Source organism: Leuciscus leuciscus, assembly GCF_965113295.1.
Source record: "Leuciscus leuciscus genome assembly, chromosome: 24".
NCBI lineage: Eukaryota > Metazoa > Chordata > Actinopteri > Cypriniformes > Leuciscidae > Leuciscus > Leuciscus leuciscus.
Window position 1 is genome coordinate 16,020,323 of NC_138723.1, and position 23,761 is coordinate 16,044,083.

At 38.2% G+C, this 23,761-nt stretch overlaps 2 protein-coding genes across 9 annotated transcripts in view; one reads left to right on the forward strand and one right to left on the reverse strand.

Moving 5' to 3' along the window:
* Positions 1–5,695, forward strand: part of LOC309489028 (C-type lectin domain family 17, member A-like) — a 261,815-nt gene extending 256,120 nt beyond the window's left edge. For 2 of the 6 annotated variants that reach the window (XR_014202317.1, XR_014202318.1), the window contains one exon: positions 5,009–5,141. Coding sequence is in view for 4 of the 6 variants with exons in the window: in XM_082157528.1 (XP_082013654.1) it covers positions 2,059–2,170; positions 2,244–2,525; positions 3,480–3,607; positions 4,802–4,908; positions 5,009–5,177 (798 nt within the window). In the remaining 2 variants the exon portion in view is untranslated. Of the gene's footprint in view, positions 1–899; positions 2,171–2,243; positions 2,526–3,479; positions 3,608–4,801; positions 4,909–5,008 lie in introns of those variants that run through there. The other 4 variants (XM_082157530.1, XM_082157528.1, XM_082157529.1 and 1 more) reach the window with 4 other exon arrangements.
* The window catches only part of cadm2a (cell adhesion molecule 2a), a 500,950-nt gene that overhangs the window by 450,259 nt on the left and 26,930 nt on the right, over positions 1–23,761 (reverse strand). The gene's annotated exons all lie outside the window — the stretch shown is intronic.

Genomic DNA, 23,761 nt, shown 5'->3' on the forward strand with positions numbered 1-23,761 from the left:
TATTAATAATAACTCATAACTTGTTATTATTACAGTAATTATGAATATTTGGGTCAGTTAACTGAATTAACTTGATGTAGCTAAATTAATATTACAATCAATGAATCAGTTCGTCCAACGAACTCTTGATTATATATTTATTCTAAGAAAAGCGTATCTTTCATGGCCACAGAAAAATTATTATTTCTTAGCATGTACAGCGCTTAGAGCATGTAACAAGATCAAGATCGTAGAGAATCAGAACCAAATACATATTGTGCACAAGTTTTATGAACTAAATCACAAACATAACTAAACTAAACAAACATACACACATACATAGGAAAAATGGTGAGTGATAGAATGGAACCGGAAGCAGGAAATGGAAATGAAGCTCTAGCATAAGTTCTGCCGGGAAGACTCAATTGTTACGTCACTTATTACTTTCTCATCTATCCAATCATATTCCTATACTTGTGGTATAAAAAGATTGGTACTTACACACGTCTGAGTTCGCAGATGCTGACGCTTCAATTCACCTCCATCCCCCCCAACACCACCAGGATGGTCTCTTTCCTCCATCCACCCCACCACCACCAGGATGGTCCCTTCCTATACCTTGCAGGGGGTCGGCTGTGCCCCTGCCTTCATCTTCAGGCAGGATATGCAGATCCGGACCCTCAGATTGCAAGCTACGGACGGGGCCTACGCCGAAGAACTTGATTGATTGTTGGGCTGTTAATAAATGTTAACGTCCCGGGGGGGTCCCATGAATCCATTGTTCAAAACAGATCATCTGACCTTTGACCTATTTAGGCCTATACTACAGTAAAGCAGTGATTGGTTAGTGATCAGTTAAGCAATTAGTGTTTGCACATGTGAGGAGTGTGTTTGTGTGACCTGGGCTGCGTTCAGCCCCGACAAAACGTTGCACGTTTTTTAAACAGAAACGGTGATGCGTTGAACACACTGTTCTGATGACGCAAGAGTTGCAACTATGGCAGCTGAGAAGGCGATTCTTTGTGAAGAATTTTCGGAGCCTGATGAAGTCGGTATAAGTATGTGTTTAATACTACAAAATATGCCCGATGTTACAGTTACTGCACTTGCCGCCCAGAACAAAAGAGAACATCCCAGTCGAGTGAAGGGATTGCTGAAACTGAAATGGAAGCACACATCTTACCTAATTCAGACTAAAACACATCTATTTAGCCTCACATACTGACTTTATTTGTAGTTCATACTGTTTTAATACCCTGTATTTTCTTTCTCATTTTTAGGAAAAGCACTTAATTACCATTGTTTATTTCTATACCAAATGTCATACACTTGCAATGAAGCTAAAAATATAAACAACTACATCATTATGTTGATATCATATATTTTTACAATAAAACTTACGACAAACATGTCTTCTAATATCCTCAGTTGTTGCGTATACCGAGCTGCATCAAACACATTTGTAAATTACTTTCCTTGAACCCATTGTGCGAGTTCACTTTAATACCGCGTGCTTTATATACATGTTGCTGCTGATTGGACTGCAGTTCTGACACACCCACCAAACAAGAGAAAACGTATCTCAAACCCCGTTGCACACCGGTGCACGCCGCTTCCAGGAAACATGACGTTCAAACCGGAAACCGTAGCAAAACGTTGCGCACCGTTTTGAACTTGAACATGCCCCTGGTAAATAAGTGTAGCATTTTGATTGGTTGTGTTTGGAAAAGGAAAGCAAGTCACTTCCTGATAGATCTTTGTGTTTTAGGTAGAGAATTGTGTGAAGTGTTTTGAAAAATGTGTTTTATGCAATTGAAAACTGAGTCAAAAGCTGAGAAATAGCTTATGGTTTTGAAGATTTGGGATGTAGTTTTGCACTTTGAGTGAGAGGTTTCAAAAATCGTGTGACATGAAAAGATTTTGTGTGTAAGCAGTTGGTAAAAACTGTAACAGACAGGATGTCACATGCTCTTGTACTGTGACGTACTTTGCCACACATTGACCACAATTTAAATTAGAGTCTCAAAAGCAGAAGACTATAGTACAATTGCACACAGAAAGTTGTCGCCATTTACGCCCATGTCGAAGCAAGCAAACATGTCTCAAATGCATGTTTATGGCAATATAAACACTGCTGGATCGAGGGGTATGAACAAACAAACAGAGAGAAACCAATCACCTCAACACACAGGTACAAATACAAACACATTCTGAAGTTTCTGTAGAAATTAAGAAATATTTATTTTCATGTCTGCCTTTTTCAGGAACCAAGAGTGATTCTGTGAGGAACAGAAGCTCCAGAGCAGCTGCAGTGTGTTTGGTGTTGCTGTGTGTTCTTCTGCTGACTGCAGTCATAGTGCTGTGTGTTCACATCCATACAAAGAGCACAAACTGCACAGAAGAGAGAGATCAGCTACTAACCAACCTTACTAACCTGATAGAAGAGAGATATCAGCTACTAACCAAGATCAACAACCTCACAGAGGAGAGAAACCAGCTAATATTCAAGAACAGAGACCAGCCAAGAAATGATCTTCAGAGTTATGGTAAAATGTATATGTAGTTATTTGCTATACATCTATCATTTTTTAAAGCATGATAGAGTTGGGTTGTGCTCTCAGTAACTTCCAGGGTTCATAATCTATGAGTTTACTATCTGTTATAAGTTAATGACAGGTGAGTGTAACAGTTTTTTTCCAATTGCTAACACTTAATTTTGCAAACTAGGCTGGTTTTATCAGAATACTTAACACAATTCACAAAACCACACACCCAAACTGCAAAATACCTAATATACCCTGCAAAATGAAGCACTGCAACCAAAACTACATATAGCATTATCAAAATCAAACTTGTCACAAAATGGCACACATTTCATTCATATTACCAGATTTTTGTCTAACCAACTACACACTGTTGGGCATAATGAAAAGCACTCTCATCTTTAGTATGCTTTGCCATAATACTAAAATAGTTCAAATTGTAGACAGTTCTTCAGATTGTTCACATGCACAGAAATATTTGCAGATACACACACATGCTGTTGAAACATTTATTTATTTTATTTTTCACCAAACAAGTCAGTGAAACATATGCCCAGCAGATATATTTATATTGGACTGAACAAAAATATGCTCACAAAAAACAGTAAACTGTAAAAGATTGAAGTGTTAACAATTAACCATTGAGGTGTTTGGCCGTGGCACATGTATTGGCCAATTAGTTCATGTAGTGTCATTTTGAATGGCAGTGTTTTGAAATGGCAAACATGTGACTTTGTGTCAGATTGTTGTGTCTTATGCAGAGAACCGTGTTCAGTGCATTTGGAAAGTGCCATTTTGAATTGCAAAATGTGTGTAAAGCAGAAAATGTGTTAAGACTTTTGGAGACTTGAGAAGAGGTTTTGCTCTCTGTGTGTAAGTTTAAATAATTGTGCTGTGCATGTCATTTTAGTGTGTTAGCAATTGAAAAAAGCTAACAGCTAAACTGGTTGTTTACAGATGGATGGACTTACTATAAATCCAGTCTTTACTACATGCTGAATGAGAAGAGGAGCTGGACTGAGAGCAGAAGATACTGTACAGAGAGAGGAGCAGATCTGATCATCATAAACAACAGAGTAGAACAAGTGAGTGAATGAAAGAATAAAGTGTGAGTGTGCGTGCGTGCGTGCGTGCGTGCGTGCGTGCGTGCGTGCGTGTGTGTGTGTGTGTGTGTGTGTGTGTGTGCGTGCGTGTTTGTAGGTATGATTAATGATTGATGTATATATTTTCTTACACAGGAATTAAAATCACGGGAAACAATGTTTTGAACATTACTATTTTAAAACTACAGTTTTAATAAAGTGTTATAAAAGTGTATTTAAAAATAATTAAATAGTAAACAATGAAATAAAAATATGGAATTTTAAAATTAATTTCCTCTGCGTGGTATATCTCGCACTTTAATGTTTGTCATAATTCTGTGGTATTATTTTCTATTTCTTAATAAAATTGTTCCAAATGGAACAAATGCTACAAAGAAATTATGAATTATTACACAGAGTAGATCACCGCAGGAATAAAAGATTCCTTTTTTTTATTTTTATTTTATCCAGAAAGCATGAACAATTCTGCTAGCGTTAGTGTTTCAGGCAGGACAGCAGATTTCACTGTTGTGTGGGGGTGAAATATGACGTCCTCAAGGAGATGATTTTTGGAATATAATATATCAATGCACAATTACAGTGACGCCAAATAAGCATTACCGTATCTGAGAGAAATGTAGCAGCGCGTTGATCTGCAAGTCTCTTCAAAGAAAGATTACAAACATTGAAAGCCAATTCATTACACACATCGTCAACTCTGTTATTTTGGTGGTTTGCTTCACTATGTGAGTACAGGACTCTTTTACTTTATTGTCCCTTGTTGACTGCCATTTTTTTAATTTGGCTAAAACAATATTGAGCTTGGCCTATATGTTTTGTCTCCCTCTTCTTGATTATTTTAAGCATATTTTAAGTCTGCTTTTATGCACCATTGTGTCTTTACACAGAATTTTGAGCAGACACAGAGCCGCTTTAGAGCAGCCTTAACTCGGCTGTGTAAAGATGCCTTTACAGTATAAATAATGTGTTAATTTTCCTGGTTGTTACCCCTTTATTCCCTAAACTTTACATATTGATCCCTTATATCTACATGTACGTACTTTATAGGTACACTGTAATTACAGAAAGGTACGCTTTAAATTTGTTTTACTTTCGCAGTACTGCGGGCTGTAATCTAAAGTGTTACAGAAATGTGCAAATGTTTCATGAAACATTGCAACTGTTTCATCTGCTCAGGATTTTGTGAAGAACATGACTGGTTCTGCTATAGTCTGGATTGGTCTGACTGACAGTGATGTGGAGAACACATGGAAATGGGTTGATGGAAGCACACTGACCTCTGGGTGAGAAAACACTGAACTAATTATTATCTAATAAATTATTCTTACAGTCAGTATCATATCACACAGAAAGCAGCACTGAACATCTAATGCTGATCTGTAGTTTCAGGTTCTGGGGCACTGCAGCTGGATCTCCAACAGAGCCTAATGGAGGTACATCAGAGAACTGTGCTCTGACTGCGGATCTTAACCAAAGGTGGCCAACTTTATCCGGGTGGCTTGATATTGCATGTAATTCAGCTTTTCAATGGATCTGTGAGAAGAGTATTTAACAACTCACACTGCCATAGGAACATCACACACCTTTTTTTATGCAAGTTTAACAGAACAAAACTTTTGTAATAATTGATTATTATCTAAAGAAGTGTTTCTCAACCAGCATTATTATTGAGTTTAAAGTGCCCCTATTATGCTATTTTAAAGGCTCTCAGTTTGAGATACATTATGAGATGTTTTAACTAATTCCTCACCATCAGCATTAATAAGTGGTGCACATTCGGTGCATTTAAGTGCACATTTAAGTGCATAAATTAGCCTAGCACTAACGTGACGTGAATGACATTTTGCAATGTAAATAATGATTAAGGTTAAATATGATAAAATATACATCTGATGTAATACAACCAAAATACATTTATTTTCATATCAACCATATGTATATATATATATATATATATATTCCTTTAAGTCTATATAGAGAAAATTTGCTTGTTGATGTTTTGATGACAGCTTTTTGTTTTATTGTTATTCTGTAATAAACTAAATTTAATATAAAAACATATTTTTGTTTTGAATACACACATCCACTCATTCAATAGTATTAACAAATAATAAATAAATAAAAAAATTTATAACAAATATATATATATATATATATATATATATATATATATATATATATATATATATATATATATTAATCAAGACTATGGCAGATCACACATGGAAAGTTTAAATAATTTAATATCCAAAAAATCTTTTTCTAAGAATAAGTTGGATATTTATAAATTGTCTATTTACACTAAGGTTGTGTTCATTGTCATGACACAAGTGCCCCCCCTTTGGGCTGTTTGTGCTATCCCTATTGGACTGTACACACTTCATAATCAAATATGTCAAAGACAGTTCCCCCAACAAGGTTAATCGCTTATTGGTGGATGTGTCGACCAAAAAGTATTGTATATAATATGAGGCAATCAGACACTTTAACACTGCAACAGAGACTTGCACAAACTCTCTATTGAGCATAAGATAGGGGCCCACATCTTTTAAGAATCTGTGAAATTAGTCAGAGCTTTCATAATGTGACTAAAGAGGCCAATGTCAGGCCTTTTCCAGTCCCAAAAACGCACACACACAAACACGGACACATACAATCACTGACTATTCTCACTATCAGACGGCAGCAAAAGATCAAGAGACGTTGGCAAAGGTTCATTACAGCCCCATTTAAGCCCAATGAAAAGACGAGCAAATGATATGTAATTTAGCAGCACTTCATGCATCAGGGCCTCTTAAAGGAGCGAGCAGGTCTGCTTCCCGACAGACTATCATACACAAACACAGCTTTCCTCCTCGAAAACGGAGACTCATTGGAGTTTGGAGATAATAAAAAAAGATTTAGATGTACAGAAAAAGATTGTGCCTGTTAATCTGTATGTGGAGTCTGAGCCACCTACATATTGATGTACTTTTGCATGTAAGTATGTGTACAAAATAAAATGTGACCACACTTTTACACAGAAAGAGAACCTGGAGCCATATTTAGGGTCAATCAATAAGTTAACCATGACAATTAGTTAACATTTTGCTGAATTTGTGGCTAATTCATTTAAATCTGTACAATCTTGTGTACATTTTCGTACGATGTGCTTATGCCCAACTGATGGTTATGTTTAGGGTTAGGGGTGGAAATTCATGCTTACTTTTTTTCTAAAAATCACATGTTTTTGTACAAATGACCTTGTTAAATACTTATTGGATCTTTTGATACGGGACAGTAAACAAACAACCCAGAACATCTTAGCAAATCTAACGTGCATCCTATTTAGCATTATACACTATTCAATGCCATTTTGTAGTAATTAGTGTGTTCACACTGTGAAAAAAGCAGCGAAATGTAGTTCAATTAACTTACCTATAAAAAGTGTGGGATATTGGACAATTTATTCAGTGAAGTGGTAGAGAGATAGAAGCTAAACATGCTAAAGCTAACAGCAACTCAAATGCATAGTATACAGTATGTGAACAGTGTATAGTACATCATTTAACTATCACAAAACTGCTCTGAAACACAGTTTTCGTGAAGCTATTGTTTTACCAATGGAGTCAGATAGAATAGAAACAAATGTACAGTGAGGAACATTTTTTTCAAGAACAATCACTAAAGGAGATGACGGGGACCTGAGAGGATAAGAGCAGCGGCCACGGCAAATATGGGCACTCACCTTTAACAAACAAAACAAAACAGCATCAGGTGTGCATGACTGGATGAAATGATTTAAGACAGGAAGAACAAACGATGCTGACGTCTAACAAATCCGCAATTGGTATTCAGCTCACAAAGTGAGAAGGGAGGGTGAGAGGCAGAGAGAGAGAGAGAAGAAAAAAATACCAATCACTGAACACAACAGCAGAAAGCAGCCAATAAAGCGGCAAATGAATTGGTGAGTGTAGAGGTGTACACTATTGTGTGTGTGTGTTGACTGCAACCTACATCATAACATCTCTCTCGTCCAGCCGGATCCTGTCTATTGCCGCTTGATGAGTTCGGCTGGCAGGGCCGTGAAGTAACCTGCGTGGCTGCCCGGGAGAGAGGAAGCACGGCCCGTCTGGGATGGAGAGCTCTCGTTCACAATGGAGCTCAAATGGGAAAACAGAGCGGCATGCCAGGGCCACAAAACCTAATTTCTGCTCTCAGGAAAACAAGTTACGTAAACGCACTGAGGGATCAGAGGACAGTAAACAACCAACAGTTTTTCACATGAGCTGCGATTATTAAAAGCATCTCACCTATATCTGTTTGGATCATTATGTAGAATGTATACAACTGCATGTTTGCGCATAAACATACCCATGTGGTTCTGGGATAACAAGTTATCCCAGATAACTATCCCAGAAAAGTAAACAGCAACAAATTCTCCACCCCAGTGCCCATCAATTACCACTTCATAATGGGTGGAACAAAACAATTACAGCAGCCGTTTATGACAGCGTTCTGGATTATGAACCTTAATTAGGAAATAAACACGACTGTTCATCACACATCTAGCGGAGAGGCAGGTTTAAAACACCTGATGATCCGCAATGAATGAGAGCAGATAAAGTTTCGGCAAAACGATGTATGTTCATTGCTAACCTCCCCTGAACCTTCGCTATCAGTTGTTCCAAAGAAAATATTTGAGCTCTAATCCTCCCCACTCGACTCACTTAATCACTTTCCCGCACATTTGTCTTACCACCTGTCGCCAGAAACCCCAAAACACACATCTCGCCATCTGAGGTCTCGAAATGATAAGAGACTCAGTTTGTCTGCTGTAGATGTTAATTCTTGGTCAAATATTAAAACACTGAGGTTTTAGGGAACAATACTAACCTGCAAAACCTTGTTGTAGATACTGTAATATATAGATGCATATATATTAGGAGTGTCAAAAACGGTGCGCTAATTTCTATGATTAATATTTTCTATTCAATACATTAAAAATATTGAAAACAATTAACACAGCATCCATTTTTTTCTTCTCTGGCATCATTTGGCTACCCTTGCAGTTTCACAAGTTCACACTTACATATAATCAGATAGACTAAAAAATAAACTCGTATTTGGCATGCTGTCCGAGGGGAGGGCTCCGAGCTTGGAATTTGGCCCAAACCCGGAGTAGCCGCTTCTCAGACCGATTTTGAGTTCTCGAGAACTCTTTTTTACAAAATGCCTGTTTTTGGCAAATATCCTTACTTATCCACAGTCTTAAATTAGTTGAAAAAGTTTAAATGAATGTAAAGAGTTGGGACCATAGACTGTAAAAAAAGATGGACGACGCCCCTTCGCTCTCTTCCATTGATGAGAACTGAAGCCGCCAGTGTCCCGATATGGCGCTGACATATTGGAACTTGAGTCTGCGCAGTAGCGATCTCGGGACCAGACCTGCGCAGTAGTGAGCAGGAAGTAAAGCCGCGAAATCAGCGCTCCGCCCTCACTCTCGCAGAATGCACTCAGGGAGAGTGGATTCTGCACACTTTTTTAAAAATTGATTGCAGTACGACAAGAGGCTTGTTAAAATAAAGTAAATACAATCTCCTCAGTCCTCCGAAGATCCCGAAAAAAATGTCCGTTGGTGCTTCAGTGACTACTTCGCTCAGAGAACCTGTCAATCACAGCTGTCAATCATGACGTTACACCACCGCATCACGTAACTAAAAACCAACTTATTTTTGAAACAAACACTTGAACTTACATCAGCGTGATAAAAACGACAGCAAATGAAAGAAACCACCTTTGGAAAAAAGATATTTGAAGTGTAATTTAATTGTTTAGTTGGTCTCACGTCCCGTTGAATAACACGGGGAGGCGGGACTTATGACCTATACTAGGACCAGTCACCGGGGGGCGATCGAGACGTTTTGGCTTCACTTTTCAGGGCTTGTGCGGCACGCTTGGTTGGGACTAAAGTCGTGTCAGATATGCGTCATGTGCATCAGGTCTTAAAGTGACAGCACCCTAATATACCTTCTACAGTCTATGTCAAAACCATCAAAAGCAGAATAAATATGTAGAAATATGAAACTCGTCATGGCCGCACAGAATAGCCGGCAAGTATCAGTCCGGTTCAAACCCTTCAAGCGCACTGACTGAGCCTCACATCATTTAAAATGACGGCACAGATCAATTAGTGACAGAAAATCAAACTCTAGGTCACAGAGCACTACTGTAGGTCAGACAGAATAGAACAATTAGCCATGTGCATTGAAAATAGACTTGAGTGATGAATTCTATTTAGAGGTTCGGTACAAGAGACACTGCTTGCACTGATTCGCACGCAGCAGTCAGGCTGTAGGACTCAGCAGCAGCTGCATGCAGCCACTTGCCATGATTTCTCACATGGCTGCATTGGTGATTCATGCACCACATTAATACAATTATCTGCCCTGTTTGCACAGGTAACGGAAGAGAATAAAATAAGATAAACGAAGACGTGGCAGATCCCCATGAACACAGGAAGGGCAGCAGAAGGACAGACACTATAAAAGCCTACACACAAACGAAGAGTACAAAGAGTTACGGAGGGAGACAGCGAGACCACAGAATGGACTGATGTGATTATTCCAGACTGCTGCGAAGAGTTAGGGATCTCACATGTTTAACAGGGTCATCAGAGCTGGTCATTATCAGTACTACAGAACTATAGGCTACATTCACACTACAGGCAGACAGACAGATGTAGACAGACAGACAGACAGATAGACAGATAGATAGATAGATAGATAGATAGATAGATAGATAGATAGATAGATAGATAGATAGATAGATAGATAGATAGATAGATAGATAGATAGATAGATAGATAGATAGATAGACAGACAGACAGACAGACAGACAGACAGATAGATAGATAGAAGACTTACAAAAATGAAAGTGGACAAAAGCATTGAATCTGATTAAAACATTGGAATCGAGCTTTCCAGCACATAAAGTCAATGTAGCCATAGACACTATCCTGCACCACACACACCACAGCAGGTGCTCTATGAACTAAGAGGCTACACATCCTCAGTGACTGTGCGTGTGTGTATATCATGTGTCGATCGTTTCTATATGATCGAACGTAAGTTGTCCACCAATCATTTATCCCACAAAGCCCACATACTGAGATATTGTTTCCCTGCCATTTTCAGTCTGAATGCAACGATCTTGATGATCTCATGAGGTAAGCTCGGATTAGCTGTCATGCCGATGGTTTTGCACAATGATGATGAAATTAGATGGTGTGTTTTTTAGTGTCACAACGTCAAAAATGAGCTTTCCCTCTTCAGCAAGTGAGGTCGAACAAATCTGCAATGCAATAACAGTAAGGCAATAAACATAAGACACAAGCCTACTATTCTTTTTGGCAGAATTTATCATTATAATCAACTTAATTATTTCCTGGATTTTGTATCACCATAGTCCCTAAATGTATGTAAATGCAGGAAATGGGATTCAAATCGAAAACATTTTCCTCCATTGTGTGTCCCCCCCCCCCTTCTCAAACCAAAGTTACACCCTTGACTCGTAGCATCTGACGTCTGGATATATTTTCTTCATCTTTTTGCAATGAAAACCAACAACATTGACAATAGACAATTATATAGAAAGTAAGGAATCTAACTAGCAATCAACGCTGGTTAGAAAGACTTTGTGTAAAACATTAACACAGAGGTGTGAAGTAAATATAATCGAGGAAGGGCTTTACAGCTTGATGATGGTGGTTAAGCCTACAGCGAACCTACAAACCTCTTCATATCGAGAGGCACTTAGACGACGGGGTCTCTGTATCTCAAAGCATATGAGATGTAAATGTGTAAACACACTCAGCAAGACATGCAAATCACAGTGGCGGCATCTGCATCACACAAACAGAGGCTGCCAAAAACGACTCTGAGCAGGTCGAGAAGATCCGCCCCACTGAATTTGTGTTAGAAGGCTGCATGGAACCCAACAGATACCCAAAGCTGACCCAGTCTACACTGTTTTACACCAAAGATAAAAAATAGCAGTCCATGAATTTCCCTTTCCCTCACTTACTAATTCATACCGCCCCCCTGAAAGCCTTCAAGTGTTACTGCATGTCAAAAAATAAATAAATCTTTCCTGACTCAGACCTGAAAAGGACAGAAGCCACATCTTTGTTTGTTTCATGGATTCTTTTTTGTACTAAAATGCCATCGGCCTAGACACTGGGGAATCTGATATGTCTTTATAAGGCTTCTGCTCTGCTGCTGTGCCCAAAACAATTTATACGGCATATTTTTTTCAATAAAGTGCTCAGCCCAGCTGTCCTGTCGGCAACGAGTTTCGCCCACCAGAGAAAGCAGGTGTTAAAGGGCTAAATGGAGAATAAGGCCCTCTAATCTTCTAGGCGGGCAACCTGGGGATAGCCTAGCGGTGGTCCTGCCGAGCAGGCAAAAAGCTCAGCACGATACATGGTCACGCGCTTTAAATTAACTATAGTAACCTTCATGCAAGTTAAGCTGCTTTCTAACATGTGTGTGCTTTGACAAAAGAAGACTAAACAAAGTATTTTCTGTTTCTCAGACCCATAACATCCTTATTTTATGAACAATAAAGATGCAGTCACATTTGTTCAGTAGATTTCTGTGGAAGAAATCCAGTCATTTTGAAGGTACAGTAAATTATTTCTGGTAAACACTGTTGATATTTGAAATCACCAAAACAAGCACGCCCCTCCCCAAAAGGATCACACCCCTGTATTCATGCCTCCGCCCTCACATTCACATACACACTATGCAACACGGGCAACGACTATGGCAGAATCTGCTATGCCTGCCACCATAGGGTATGATGTCATCAATAAGTGAAAGCAATTTGTGTTACTATGATAATTCAGGTTGAATGTCTAATTGTTATTTAGCTCCTCTACTCTTTCGATGGCAAAGTCATCTTTCCATCCCAAAAACACAAACACAGTTTTCATCAACAACTCCCGACATAACACGATAGTCCAAGTAACTAATATAGTACAAATGTGACAAGATTAAGGGGTTATAGCGATCAATAAAAGAGTAACCCAAAAACACATAGGAAAAGACAGCATATCTTAGTTACGTGAAACACAGCAAAACAACGTTACTCATATATCGAAAAGAAATAAAGCAACCTCGGCATCTGTTTTCAAAAAGTGACTTATATAAAAGTATGTTTCTGGTCAAAAAACATAATGAATCAATCGTCATAACAGAATGAGTTTATACCCCTGTAGAACTCCAAACAATAAGCAGGTTGTCAGACGTGCTGTTCTTTCATCCTTACTCATCATGATTGGCTCCGGGCTTTGCCTGTCAAAAGTTAAATCCTCAGCAACAGGGAATCCTTCACACACACACCAACAAACTGTGTGTGCATCCTGGTATATCAGCGTGTTGATGAAAGCTCAACTGGGGAACTGGCATGACAGAGGCATGCAAGTGGCATTCTTAATCCTGTTACATGGATGTAATCAGATATTGTTAAACTGATATTAAAAGAGGCTGGGGACCACCTGCTGAGACCCTGGAGAATGACGTCACACGCTGGAGAGGAATCATATGATTGAACATATAGGAAAACATGTTCCTATGCCAAGCAGTCATGTTGTGACGTATGACAAATCAAAGACAGACATAATTATTTTGGTACTACAAATCTGATGTTTTTAGGGTGTTCTAATGGCGCGTTTCCACCGAGCGGTACAGTACGGTACGGTACGGGTCGGTACCCTTTTATTTGCGTTTCCACTGCCAAAAGTTGAGAATGGTACCAAAAAGCCGAACCGTACCGTACCACTTTTTGGGTACCCTTCCGTTGGGGTACCTAGCACAGTGGTACGGTACTAAAAGGTGGAGCTAGACTCACTGCAGGACGTTGATTGGTTGACAGAGAATCGTCACTTGCGCGTGCTACGACGAGGGGAATGACAACATAAGAAGCGCCATTTTTTAATATACAGTTTAATATAATACTACTGTTACTGTGTCACGAAATGTAATTTTAAGAGTTTTTCAGGCGAGAATGTAGTTGTTTAAAGCTCAAATCTGTGGTTTATTTATAAAGATTATTTGTTTTTCCCCGGTTGTGAGATCCATGCGATCAGCGGGCGCTCGGCGCTCATGTTTCCCGGCTGGATGAGCCTTTCCTCGGCTAAGTTCTTCTGACGTTCGCCGATGACTCCGACGGTAGTGGTTAAACATGAGATATAATAATTCGTCTTGTGCAGACCTAACGGGCGATCTTTGGTCTCGTGAATATATAATTCGTTCCCTGTCAATCGTTTTGGCCGAGGGCTAAGTTTAGTTTCATATTATAGGCTATTTGTATTTAACTTTACTGTTGTAATGTTAGATTAGAGCGCAGCATTTGGACATTTGACTGAATTGTTTGCTTTATTTCTTATTGTATAGCTTCTTGTACCTTTTACTTAAACTTTTATATTGGCTATTATTGATAAAACTGAAATTTTACAAAAAGAAATATGGTTTCTTGTCATTTTCTTATTACAAGATTAACACTGATGTTTATTGCAACATTTGTACAAATGCATATATTGCCTGTAATATGTGTAATTATTTGTATTATTTAAACGAAAAGAGGTAACGTTAGGGTTGTGTTTTAAATTTCGTTTTGTTATAACGTTAAATAGAATAACGTATAACGTGCAGTGAATAATCAATATGCGTTGTGCATGAACCACATTTGTGTCCCTATAATGTTTAATTTATTTAAATGAAAACGAAAAGAGGCAGAGTAGTGTTTTATAACATATTTCGTTTTATTGTTGCTTAAAATGTACATACAGAGTAACAGAGATAACCGGAGTAGCAGAGCGAGCTGAGTGACCTTTTAAGAACGCGCTGTACCATTTGCATGTAGGAGTCGCACATGGCAAGTACAAACTTTGCGTACTTAATATTGAGAAAAGCCTAATGTCGGCGCTTGTCTTCTTGTGACAAACATGTCGAGGAGCAAGAACAAGATCTGCTGTATATGTCATCCATTGTAGTTTACTATGTTCTTCTTCGCGCGAAAATGACGTCGATCGAAACACCACGCCCATCAAGTAAGGGTACTGTTGGCAGTGGAAACGCTAGCCAGATCATGGTTAACAGACCCGAACCGTACCGTACTGTACCGTACCGTACTGTACTGCTCAGTGGAAACGCGCCATAAGTGGTTACTTAATCAAATGTCTCAAATGTCATAGTCAGGTTTCAATTTATATATCTTCATGCTGCTTGGGAACATTAATAAATGTTTCAATGATATGTTTCAAGAAATACAATTTTAAAATATTTATTCAGTAAGAAGTCAAACTATGCTATAACTAAGACAGAAACATATGTACTAAATAAATTCTTAAATTACTAAATTGTTTTCTGTAATATTGCTATTTTTACGGTAGAAAATGCTGGATGGAAACATTAATATGTGAATACAATTTCCTAAATATGCATTTCAGACATTTATTCTGTAAGGAGACAAATTATGTTAAAACTATGACAGAAACACATTTATCAAATACATTCTTAGAAACTTTCTTAGATAGGCTACTTTTTTTTTCTTTTTTTTTTTTTAATACAGAAATGCTGGATGGAGACATTAAGATGCAAAAAATAATAATAATCCAAATAATTGGATTTGGAAATAATTCTAATCAAATAATCCAAAATGTGCATTAGTTAGATTTACAGAATCAATTCTAATATTACCTAACTGTTTTTGCAATAGTAATTTTTATTTATTTATTTTTTGGTACAAAAAAAAGAAATGCTGGATGGAAACATTATTATGCAAATTAAATGTCCAAAATGCATATTTTTACTTTTTAGTCTGTAAGAAGACAAACTACTTAAACTGTGACAGATCCAAGTCTTAGATTACCAAATTGCTTTTGCAATATTACGATTTGAACGATTTGAGCTTGGTTCCATACTGCAGATATTGCTTGGGTCTCTCCTTTAATGTAACTTTATGGTATTTTTTCACCCATTATTTTTGGTTTAGAGGCTAGGAAAGTTATGACACACCTTTCCTCAACATACCACACGATTTGAGTGGTTTTCTTCAAACCCCTAAACAGTAGCAGTGGAACTTGCTAGTAATCGGCTTGGCAAAAACAGTTCATCATGAGCTTTTAATTCACACAGACTGAAACAGTAACTCAGTTAAGCTGTACAGAGCTCACACACTTGCCGAGATTAAATTAGCTACAATCACATTCAGATCAAAAGATATGTTAACCAGGAAAGACTCATTAAACTGCTACATAGCATACTTTGACACCGCGATGTAAAATACACCAAGACTTACCTTTGATCAAAAACAACCTTTTCATACTGTACATCTATATGCGCAGCATTCACTACAAAATCAGTCCATCTGAAGGCCTATGAATACATAATGCAGATACAGAAAATCTCAGCTCAAACTGTTAACACAAATATGCTAAGTGCAAAAACTCTGTAAATTAATCTGACACCCACATTAATATTCCACAAGCATATGCTTTTATATTAGAAAAAGAATGAAGCCTATTTGGAAAAACTCTTCATTTGGAAACAAAAATTAATGGAAAGAAAGTGACCAAACACCCTTGATGAATTTAAACGAACTCCCATTTCATTGCAATTCACAAGAATACACACAAACACACATATTGCAACTTTCACACACACATGCGTATAGGTCAACTCTGACTTTAAGGGAAAACAAATGTCCAAAAACACCTGACTCCGTTTGCATTCAAAGTCAGGTGTGTGACGGTGGGCCTGACGTCTCAGACAGGTGGCAGGTAGTCAATACGTCTCATTGAATAATGGATGAGCATGAGTGTAGGATTGCACACACACACACACACACACACACAATCTTAGGATAAAGATCAACATCAGTGTTCAGTGGCAGACTATTGCCGTTCTAGAACGAAGACTTGTATTGATGGATTAATGTGGTCTGTGAAGGCACATTAATGTGGAATGGAAAAGACCAGCAGACACAGATCATGACTTATTGCTTCTGCAAATGACCTCTTTGCTAGCAAATATGTTGTAAAAGTTAACAACATTGCAAAGTTGTTAAGATGAATATAAGTTTACGGCACTTCATGAGCCTCTGGAGATTCACACTATCACATTTCCAGTAACCAGCATACAACTTGATCCCACCACAGCACCATCACCTTATGTGCTGACTTCTGACACCCTCATACATGTCATCTGTGGATGCCGTGTCAAATATGTTTATATGGTACATGCTGTACATGTACAAACAAATGCAGCATTTTCTAAATATACACACACATACAAGTGTTGCCCTACAGATATATCATATATATCATATACTCCACTTGGTCTGTGTCAAATTGGTTTATCAGATGTACTGCTCATTCTTGGATACTCTCACTCACAGTCCATCTGATGCTTTTGGCGCACAAAACTGGAATGCACTTTCTCGACCTGGCAAACTATAATCTGATTGGCTGAATTACGCAACTTCCATGGGTAAGGGCAGATTATCAGGCTTTAAGAAAGAACAAATCACTTGATTTGCCAATAAAAAAACGGTCAGAATAAGTGCCATTTATATTCTCAAATATTTGGAAATGTATACAAATATTATACATTTCTGTCCAAGTGGCAACGAAAAGGCTACACTGTGTATAAGACCTTTTGCTGTTTATGTCCAGCAAGACTAATTTATGACAGATAAAACAGTCTTATTCTGCTTAAAAACCTGAAGAAAGAGCAAATTACTCATTTAATTCACTGCTGTAATTGTAAAGAGTAAAATCACGTCAATCATTTTATGTCTGGAATAAAAGCTGTTCATATTTTTTCACAGTAAGTCATGTGATCCAATCATTAAATACCTTTTCTCTAGCAAGGACCACGCCACAACCAAGAATGACTTATTGAAATGATTTATTGAAGAGAGCTGGGGATGAATAGGGAAAATATGCAGTGGAAGAGGAAATGGGGTGGTAGTCAGGTTGATCTGTTATTGAAGAGAGTTGGGGATGAAGAGAGTTGGGGATGAATAGGGAAAAAGGGACGGTAGTCAGGTTGATCTGGGTGTCTGGTGTTGGCGGCCAGGAGACTCAGAGTGGGGGCATCATCTCAGTTCAATGTAGACCAAGTAATTAGGACCCCCCGATACAACCTGGAAGGGAAGAGAAGAGGGGATGATATGGATGGTTGAATGGATGAGAAAAAGGGTTGGGTAGGGAGGGGTCGAGAGAACGAGCCAAACAGCACTGTAAGGGGCAGCCTGATATAAGAAGGTTTTGAGAAGTCAGGTGACTGGTTGAGGCGTGGCCCCGCCTTTGACTTGCACCTATTCATATTTGAAGTCACATTAGTTATTTTAAAAGAACATTCAAGCATATGCCCGTCTTTCTTCATAAATGGAGACCTATCCATAATAGATTAAAAAACAACTTATTGTGTAATAATGCTAGATCCTTTTAAGCATGTGTCTATTTGTGCGTATACATGCATTTGCAATCGATAAATTCATATTCAAACCCAGAGGAGTCTCACAGTCGCATCTGAGCTCAAATTTAAATCCTCTTCAATGAGTTGCATTTTCCTTCATAAGCCTTAAAACTAAAGGTTCGATGGGGACACGCAATTAAAGTGCATCATCTGCTCACAAAAGCACAAGCCTCAATTCCTGTAAAACATCGTGTGCATTTGTCCATTAAAGCATTTGAAAGGAAAAAAAGATGAAGGGTAGGCTCATTCTGTGCATGGATGTTTAAGTATCGATTAAGTCAGAATGCAGCCGTCTGGTGATATGCACAGTGCCAGCTAACCTTCAGGATTCCACTGATATGTGAGATCTACTGTATCTGAATCTATCTGAATCTACTGAGGTTCTGTTCTCTCTCTACTATGCTGCTGGAAAGCATGTCTGGAACCTGGCTGGTTTTTAAATCAGTAGACATTTTTACTGCTGTGAAATTTTAACCAAAAGTGTGGTTATTTTAAACTCTAATCCAAAATGATGTATTACATTGATTGTACAACTAAATATTCTGAATCTGAACACATGAAAAAAATGGGGGAAAAAATGACAAAAGAAACTATTTATAACATTTTCTTTAACATTTTCTTTTAAACTCCAGAGCTATTTTCTGTTATTGACAGTGGCGGAACTAGAGTTTTATACATGGGGTGGCCAGGGGGTAGCCACTGCTACTTTCGGGGGTACACAGTACACACACACACACACACACACACACACACACACACACACACACACACACACACACACACACACACACACACACACACACACACACACACACACACACACAGTGGAAAAGCTTGTGGAAGGAATTGGGTCACTCTGTTTGTGTCTATAAGTGTTGAACATCCAAAATATTTGCAGAAAACAAAGCTGAAGCACCAAGGAGATAAGATACCGCATGTGTCTGTTATGAACTGCTGCGTTTATTTACAAAAAAACTCACATTTACAAAAACATTTAAATGTTTTTTTTTATTTTTTTTTTATTAGATATAGCAGGCATCAAGCAGACATGTCCTTGAAAAATGTAAACAATTGTATTGCCCATCGAAAATTTTATACAACATAATTCTTTCTTTATAATAATTCTTTCTAAATATAATCATTTAATTTATAATTATTTTTTTGTTTTCATTTTTGGGTGAACTATCCTTTTAATCTGGCAAAATCATCTCAACTTAAATTCCTGAATTGGGTATGTGATTGACTGCCTGTGTCTGGTAGATGCTCTGACCTGTTGCTGGTTCTGAAGTCTGACTACACTGACTCTGACTAGCCAGTGGTGATGCAAGGGCTGGGGTCTGTTTGCACCTGATCTGCCTGTTAGTCCAGTCATTTTAAGCCAAAATGGGGGTCAACCTTGAACAAATTGCAACAGAAGCAAACTCAACCGATTTTGTATCCTCAATATGTCCTGAGTAAGGAAAAAAAAGTCCAGAAGAATCCCATTAGGGGAAAGTTTCGAAAAAGACCCAAATATAGCCTATTCATACGCCTATTCATTCTTCTTCTCACGTGAATGGGGTAAAAATTTTAACCTTCAGATATCACCATGACAATTACTGAGTTGATTACTTACATCAAGACAAACAAAAAATGTATTCCAAGTTTTTTGAAATTGTTTGTTAAGATGGACAAACGGTGCATAATCTAATTATGTATGTGCTAATTTGCATAAATACCACCACACGATCTAAACATTGGGTGTAGCCAGGTGAAAATGTCTTGTTGAATCTTGTTGACACATAACAGTAAAATACTTAATGTTAAGGTCTGAATGGAACCCATTTAGGCTACCCATGAGCATTACTACATAGAGGCAGGAAGAAGTACTTTAGAAACCAGCCTTTATTAATTATTAAGAGATGGGGTTTGGGGCTGGCTCTGTGGGACTGTTTCTGGGGGACGAGTCTGAGGGAAGAACTGGAGACAAGGGTAAGGAGAATGCAGAAGACAAAAGGCAGGTAAAATAAAAAGTAAATCCCCAGAAACAGTTTTCGAAACTTTCCCCTAATGGGATTCTTCTGGACTTTTTTTCCTTACTCAGGACATAATGAGGATACAAAATTATTTGAGTTTGCTTCTGTTGCAATTTGTTCAACCTTTTTTCATAAAATGACTGGACTATGTTTGTGCTTATTTAAAAAGAACTTTGATATCTCTCCCTTTCTTTTCATGTTTAATTGAGCCTGTTCAAAAATATGACAAATTTAAAATATGATTCCAATCATATTCATATTCTAATCATCCAATTACCAAAATTTTTATCTTAACTCTCTCTCACAAGTATAAAAAAAAAGAAGGTGTTTTTGGTAATTTTGTTGTATGAATATCTGAACATACCAAAAGAAAGAACAGACCAAAAAAAATAATAATAATGTTTTATTCTAGCTTCGTGCGTCTTTTTTTATCAACACTTGAATGTTGGCAAGTTTCATAAAAAGCAACATGAGCAAAAAGCTGAGAAAATCGCATTTTTATCAAAGACTACATCTAGATCAGATTCATAATGATTATCAAAACACAGTAGATCGAGTCCATCAACACCCTACACCCATAAAGCTGCATAGTCCTATAGTGATCGGCGCTGATCGCATTATGATATCGCTTGTTTCTGCTCTTCTTTGCCTGCGTTTTGATCTCCTATCCTCACATTAGCTAACATTTGTATACTGTAACCAGTGGCGTAACTTTGTTTTAAAAAGTGGGTGGGACAGGTGGGGTGGGGTGGGGTGGGGGGGTTGCTAATAAAATGCTAAATCAGATATATGAACAATAACATTACGATGACCTTCAATCGATTTAAATAGTAGGCTACATGGGGTTTAATTTGTCGTTTAATGAGATGTAACCTGATATATGTATCCGCTGCTTGACTAACGTGTATCTTAATGGTCCAGTGGTAGAACTTTCGCCAACCGTGTCAGAGGTTCTGGGTTCTAATCTGCTCTCGCATAGTTTTTTTTTTTTTTTTTTTTCTTTTCATATAATTTTTTTTTTCTCATCAAAACCGTTTATGTTCATCAGTGGTTGTATATCAAGCAGGGGCACGTTTGTGTGCATTATGTTTTGTGATTTCACCAGAACGAATAGAGAGTATCCGCAACGGACTGAAGCGCGCGTCCGAGTGAAGACAGTGCGGTCCACCGAAAACACTGTATCCGCGCCACTGATCACAGCGCCAACGAGCACTTTGATCACTTGATTTAAAAAACACATTTGAGCACTAGATCGTCTTTTATTTAAAAAACGAACGAAATGAATGCTCTGCCAGTTAACTGGAGATGTTTTATTTATTTGTAGAATTGGTACATTCGTGCCGCGAGATGTTTTAAAAAGTGATGGGGACAATATCGACCCTGGCAAAAAGTGGTGGGGACATGTCCCACCCGTCCCACCCGCAAATTACGCCTATGACTGTAACGTACACACGGCAAGGTACTGTATGTGCGTGTATTAGGCCTAATGTAGGCTATTCGGAGCAAACCACCCTGATGCTAAACCTTAAAAACTTATTTAAAATATGATGTTTTCTTATTCGGTGAAGTTCGGTATCTTGCAACCATCTCTCGTCCCCTGCTCGTCCGTTTGAAAACTGCGCGCGCGCCGCGCTGCCGGCGAACGTCATTTTTTTTATTTATTTTTTTCTATCAGCAACTGCCAGTAGCAAATAAAATTTTGGGGTGGCACCCAGGGTGGCCACCCCGGACCCCCCTCTAGCTCCGCCACAGGTTATTGATCCCCATGTCTTGTCTGGACCTTTGCTGTATTTCCTGTCCTAGTGCCATGTTTTGTAGTCCTTTGTAGTTTTTCTTGTTAATTAGTTATTTGATTGTTTCCAGGTGTTTTGTTTACCACTTGTGTATAATATATCCTAGTGTTTCTCATGCCCCTTGTAGTTTTGTTTGCCTTCCTTGCCCGTGTCTGGATTTACTTTTATTATGTTTGTTTGAATAAATGTTTGCTGCATCTGGATCCTACTCTCGTTCCTCTGAAACAGCCACTGTTACATTTTCATAAACACACTTTAATTGGAAACGATGGTGCTTTCTTGTAAAATTCACACAAACCTAATATTTTATCTAGATAGAATGTGTTACCTAACCTTTGTATGTTAAATTGTCAGAATTCTCAACAACTCACTACACCACTGTAAGCCAAAGTCTGGAAAATGGACTAGAAGTCGAGCCGTGGTTCTCAAATGTCTTTATCAATAAAAATGAATTTGGCTGAAATTAATCAGATTTCACTTCAGTTGCAGTCACAGAGTGTCATTCATATATATATATATATATGACAAAAACATGTTGTCTGAAACAACATTTCGTCTGACAAAGTAAATAAGTGTAATAATAATAAATAGAAAAATGTAAGGTACTATACGGTTATCCGGACCACACGATGGCCTACCCCTAACCCCGCCCCTAAACCTACCCGTCACTGGGGTTAAGACCAATCAGGGATGACTATACGGGACTAAAAGACACACGTGTGGTCCGGATAACCGTATAGTTCCAAATTTATTTAAATAAATTATTTAGACAGACAGACAGACAGACAGACAGACAGACAGACAGACAAGATAGATAGATAGATAGATAGATAGATAGATAGATAGATAGATAGATAGATAGATAGAGCCATAAAGTTTCATATCAAATACTTTCTCTTTTCTGTGTAAAGACGCATGTGGAAGCTCAGAGCCATTAGTCTTCTCTGCAAATGCTGGCTCAAAGCCATTTGTTTATTTATTTTTTGACAGGGTGTCAGGTAAAAAAAAAAAAAAAAAAAACTCAAGACCCCTGCATTCTGTTCCATTCGGCTGCACCAAATTCAGCCCTTTTTTTAAAAGCAATGTCACATGCTTCTGTGCATTTGAAGCAGCAAAAGGACGTCATGTTTACTTCGTCACTGCCGTGTGTGTGTGTGTGTGTGTGTGTGTGCGTGCGTGCACGTGTTTGTGAAATGTCACCATGGTTTTCCTCCCATTTCGGCATGAGACAGGTGGGCAGAGTGGATGTGGCAGCGGCTCCAAAGTCGTGATGTGGGCTGAGAGAGCCTCTCCTCACCTGCCACCATCACTTTCTGTGTCCCGTATCTGACTCTACATCCCTCTCAAAAACATCTCCAACTACAGAGACAGCTACGCTTTCTACACTCCATCTCTGTCCTTCAACATCTTTTCATTCGAAGCTGATTATATACTGCTCCATCTTTCTGTGAAACGAATGAATGCATTGAATATAAACCTTTAAAGAATTTAAAGGTATAAAGCCCATTCGTGATAAATAGTTTAAATAATGGATTCCGTTAATGCTAGGAAGACTAGACATGCTCTGATGGTTGTTACTCTTTGAAAGAGCTTTTAACTACAAGATTCTTTTTTTCTCAACTTCATCTTTATAACCTACCACGGCATCTTGGTCTATTGTGTGGCAAATCGAAAGTCAAAATGTCAGCCTTTACTTTAAGGCCAGACGGGCGACATTTCTGAAAAAGAATCAGAAGTAAGGAATATAAATGACTGATATGTTTCAAGGTCTCTCTTGCAATAAAGACAGACACGAGAGAAGAT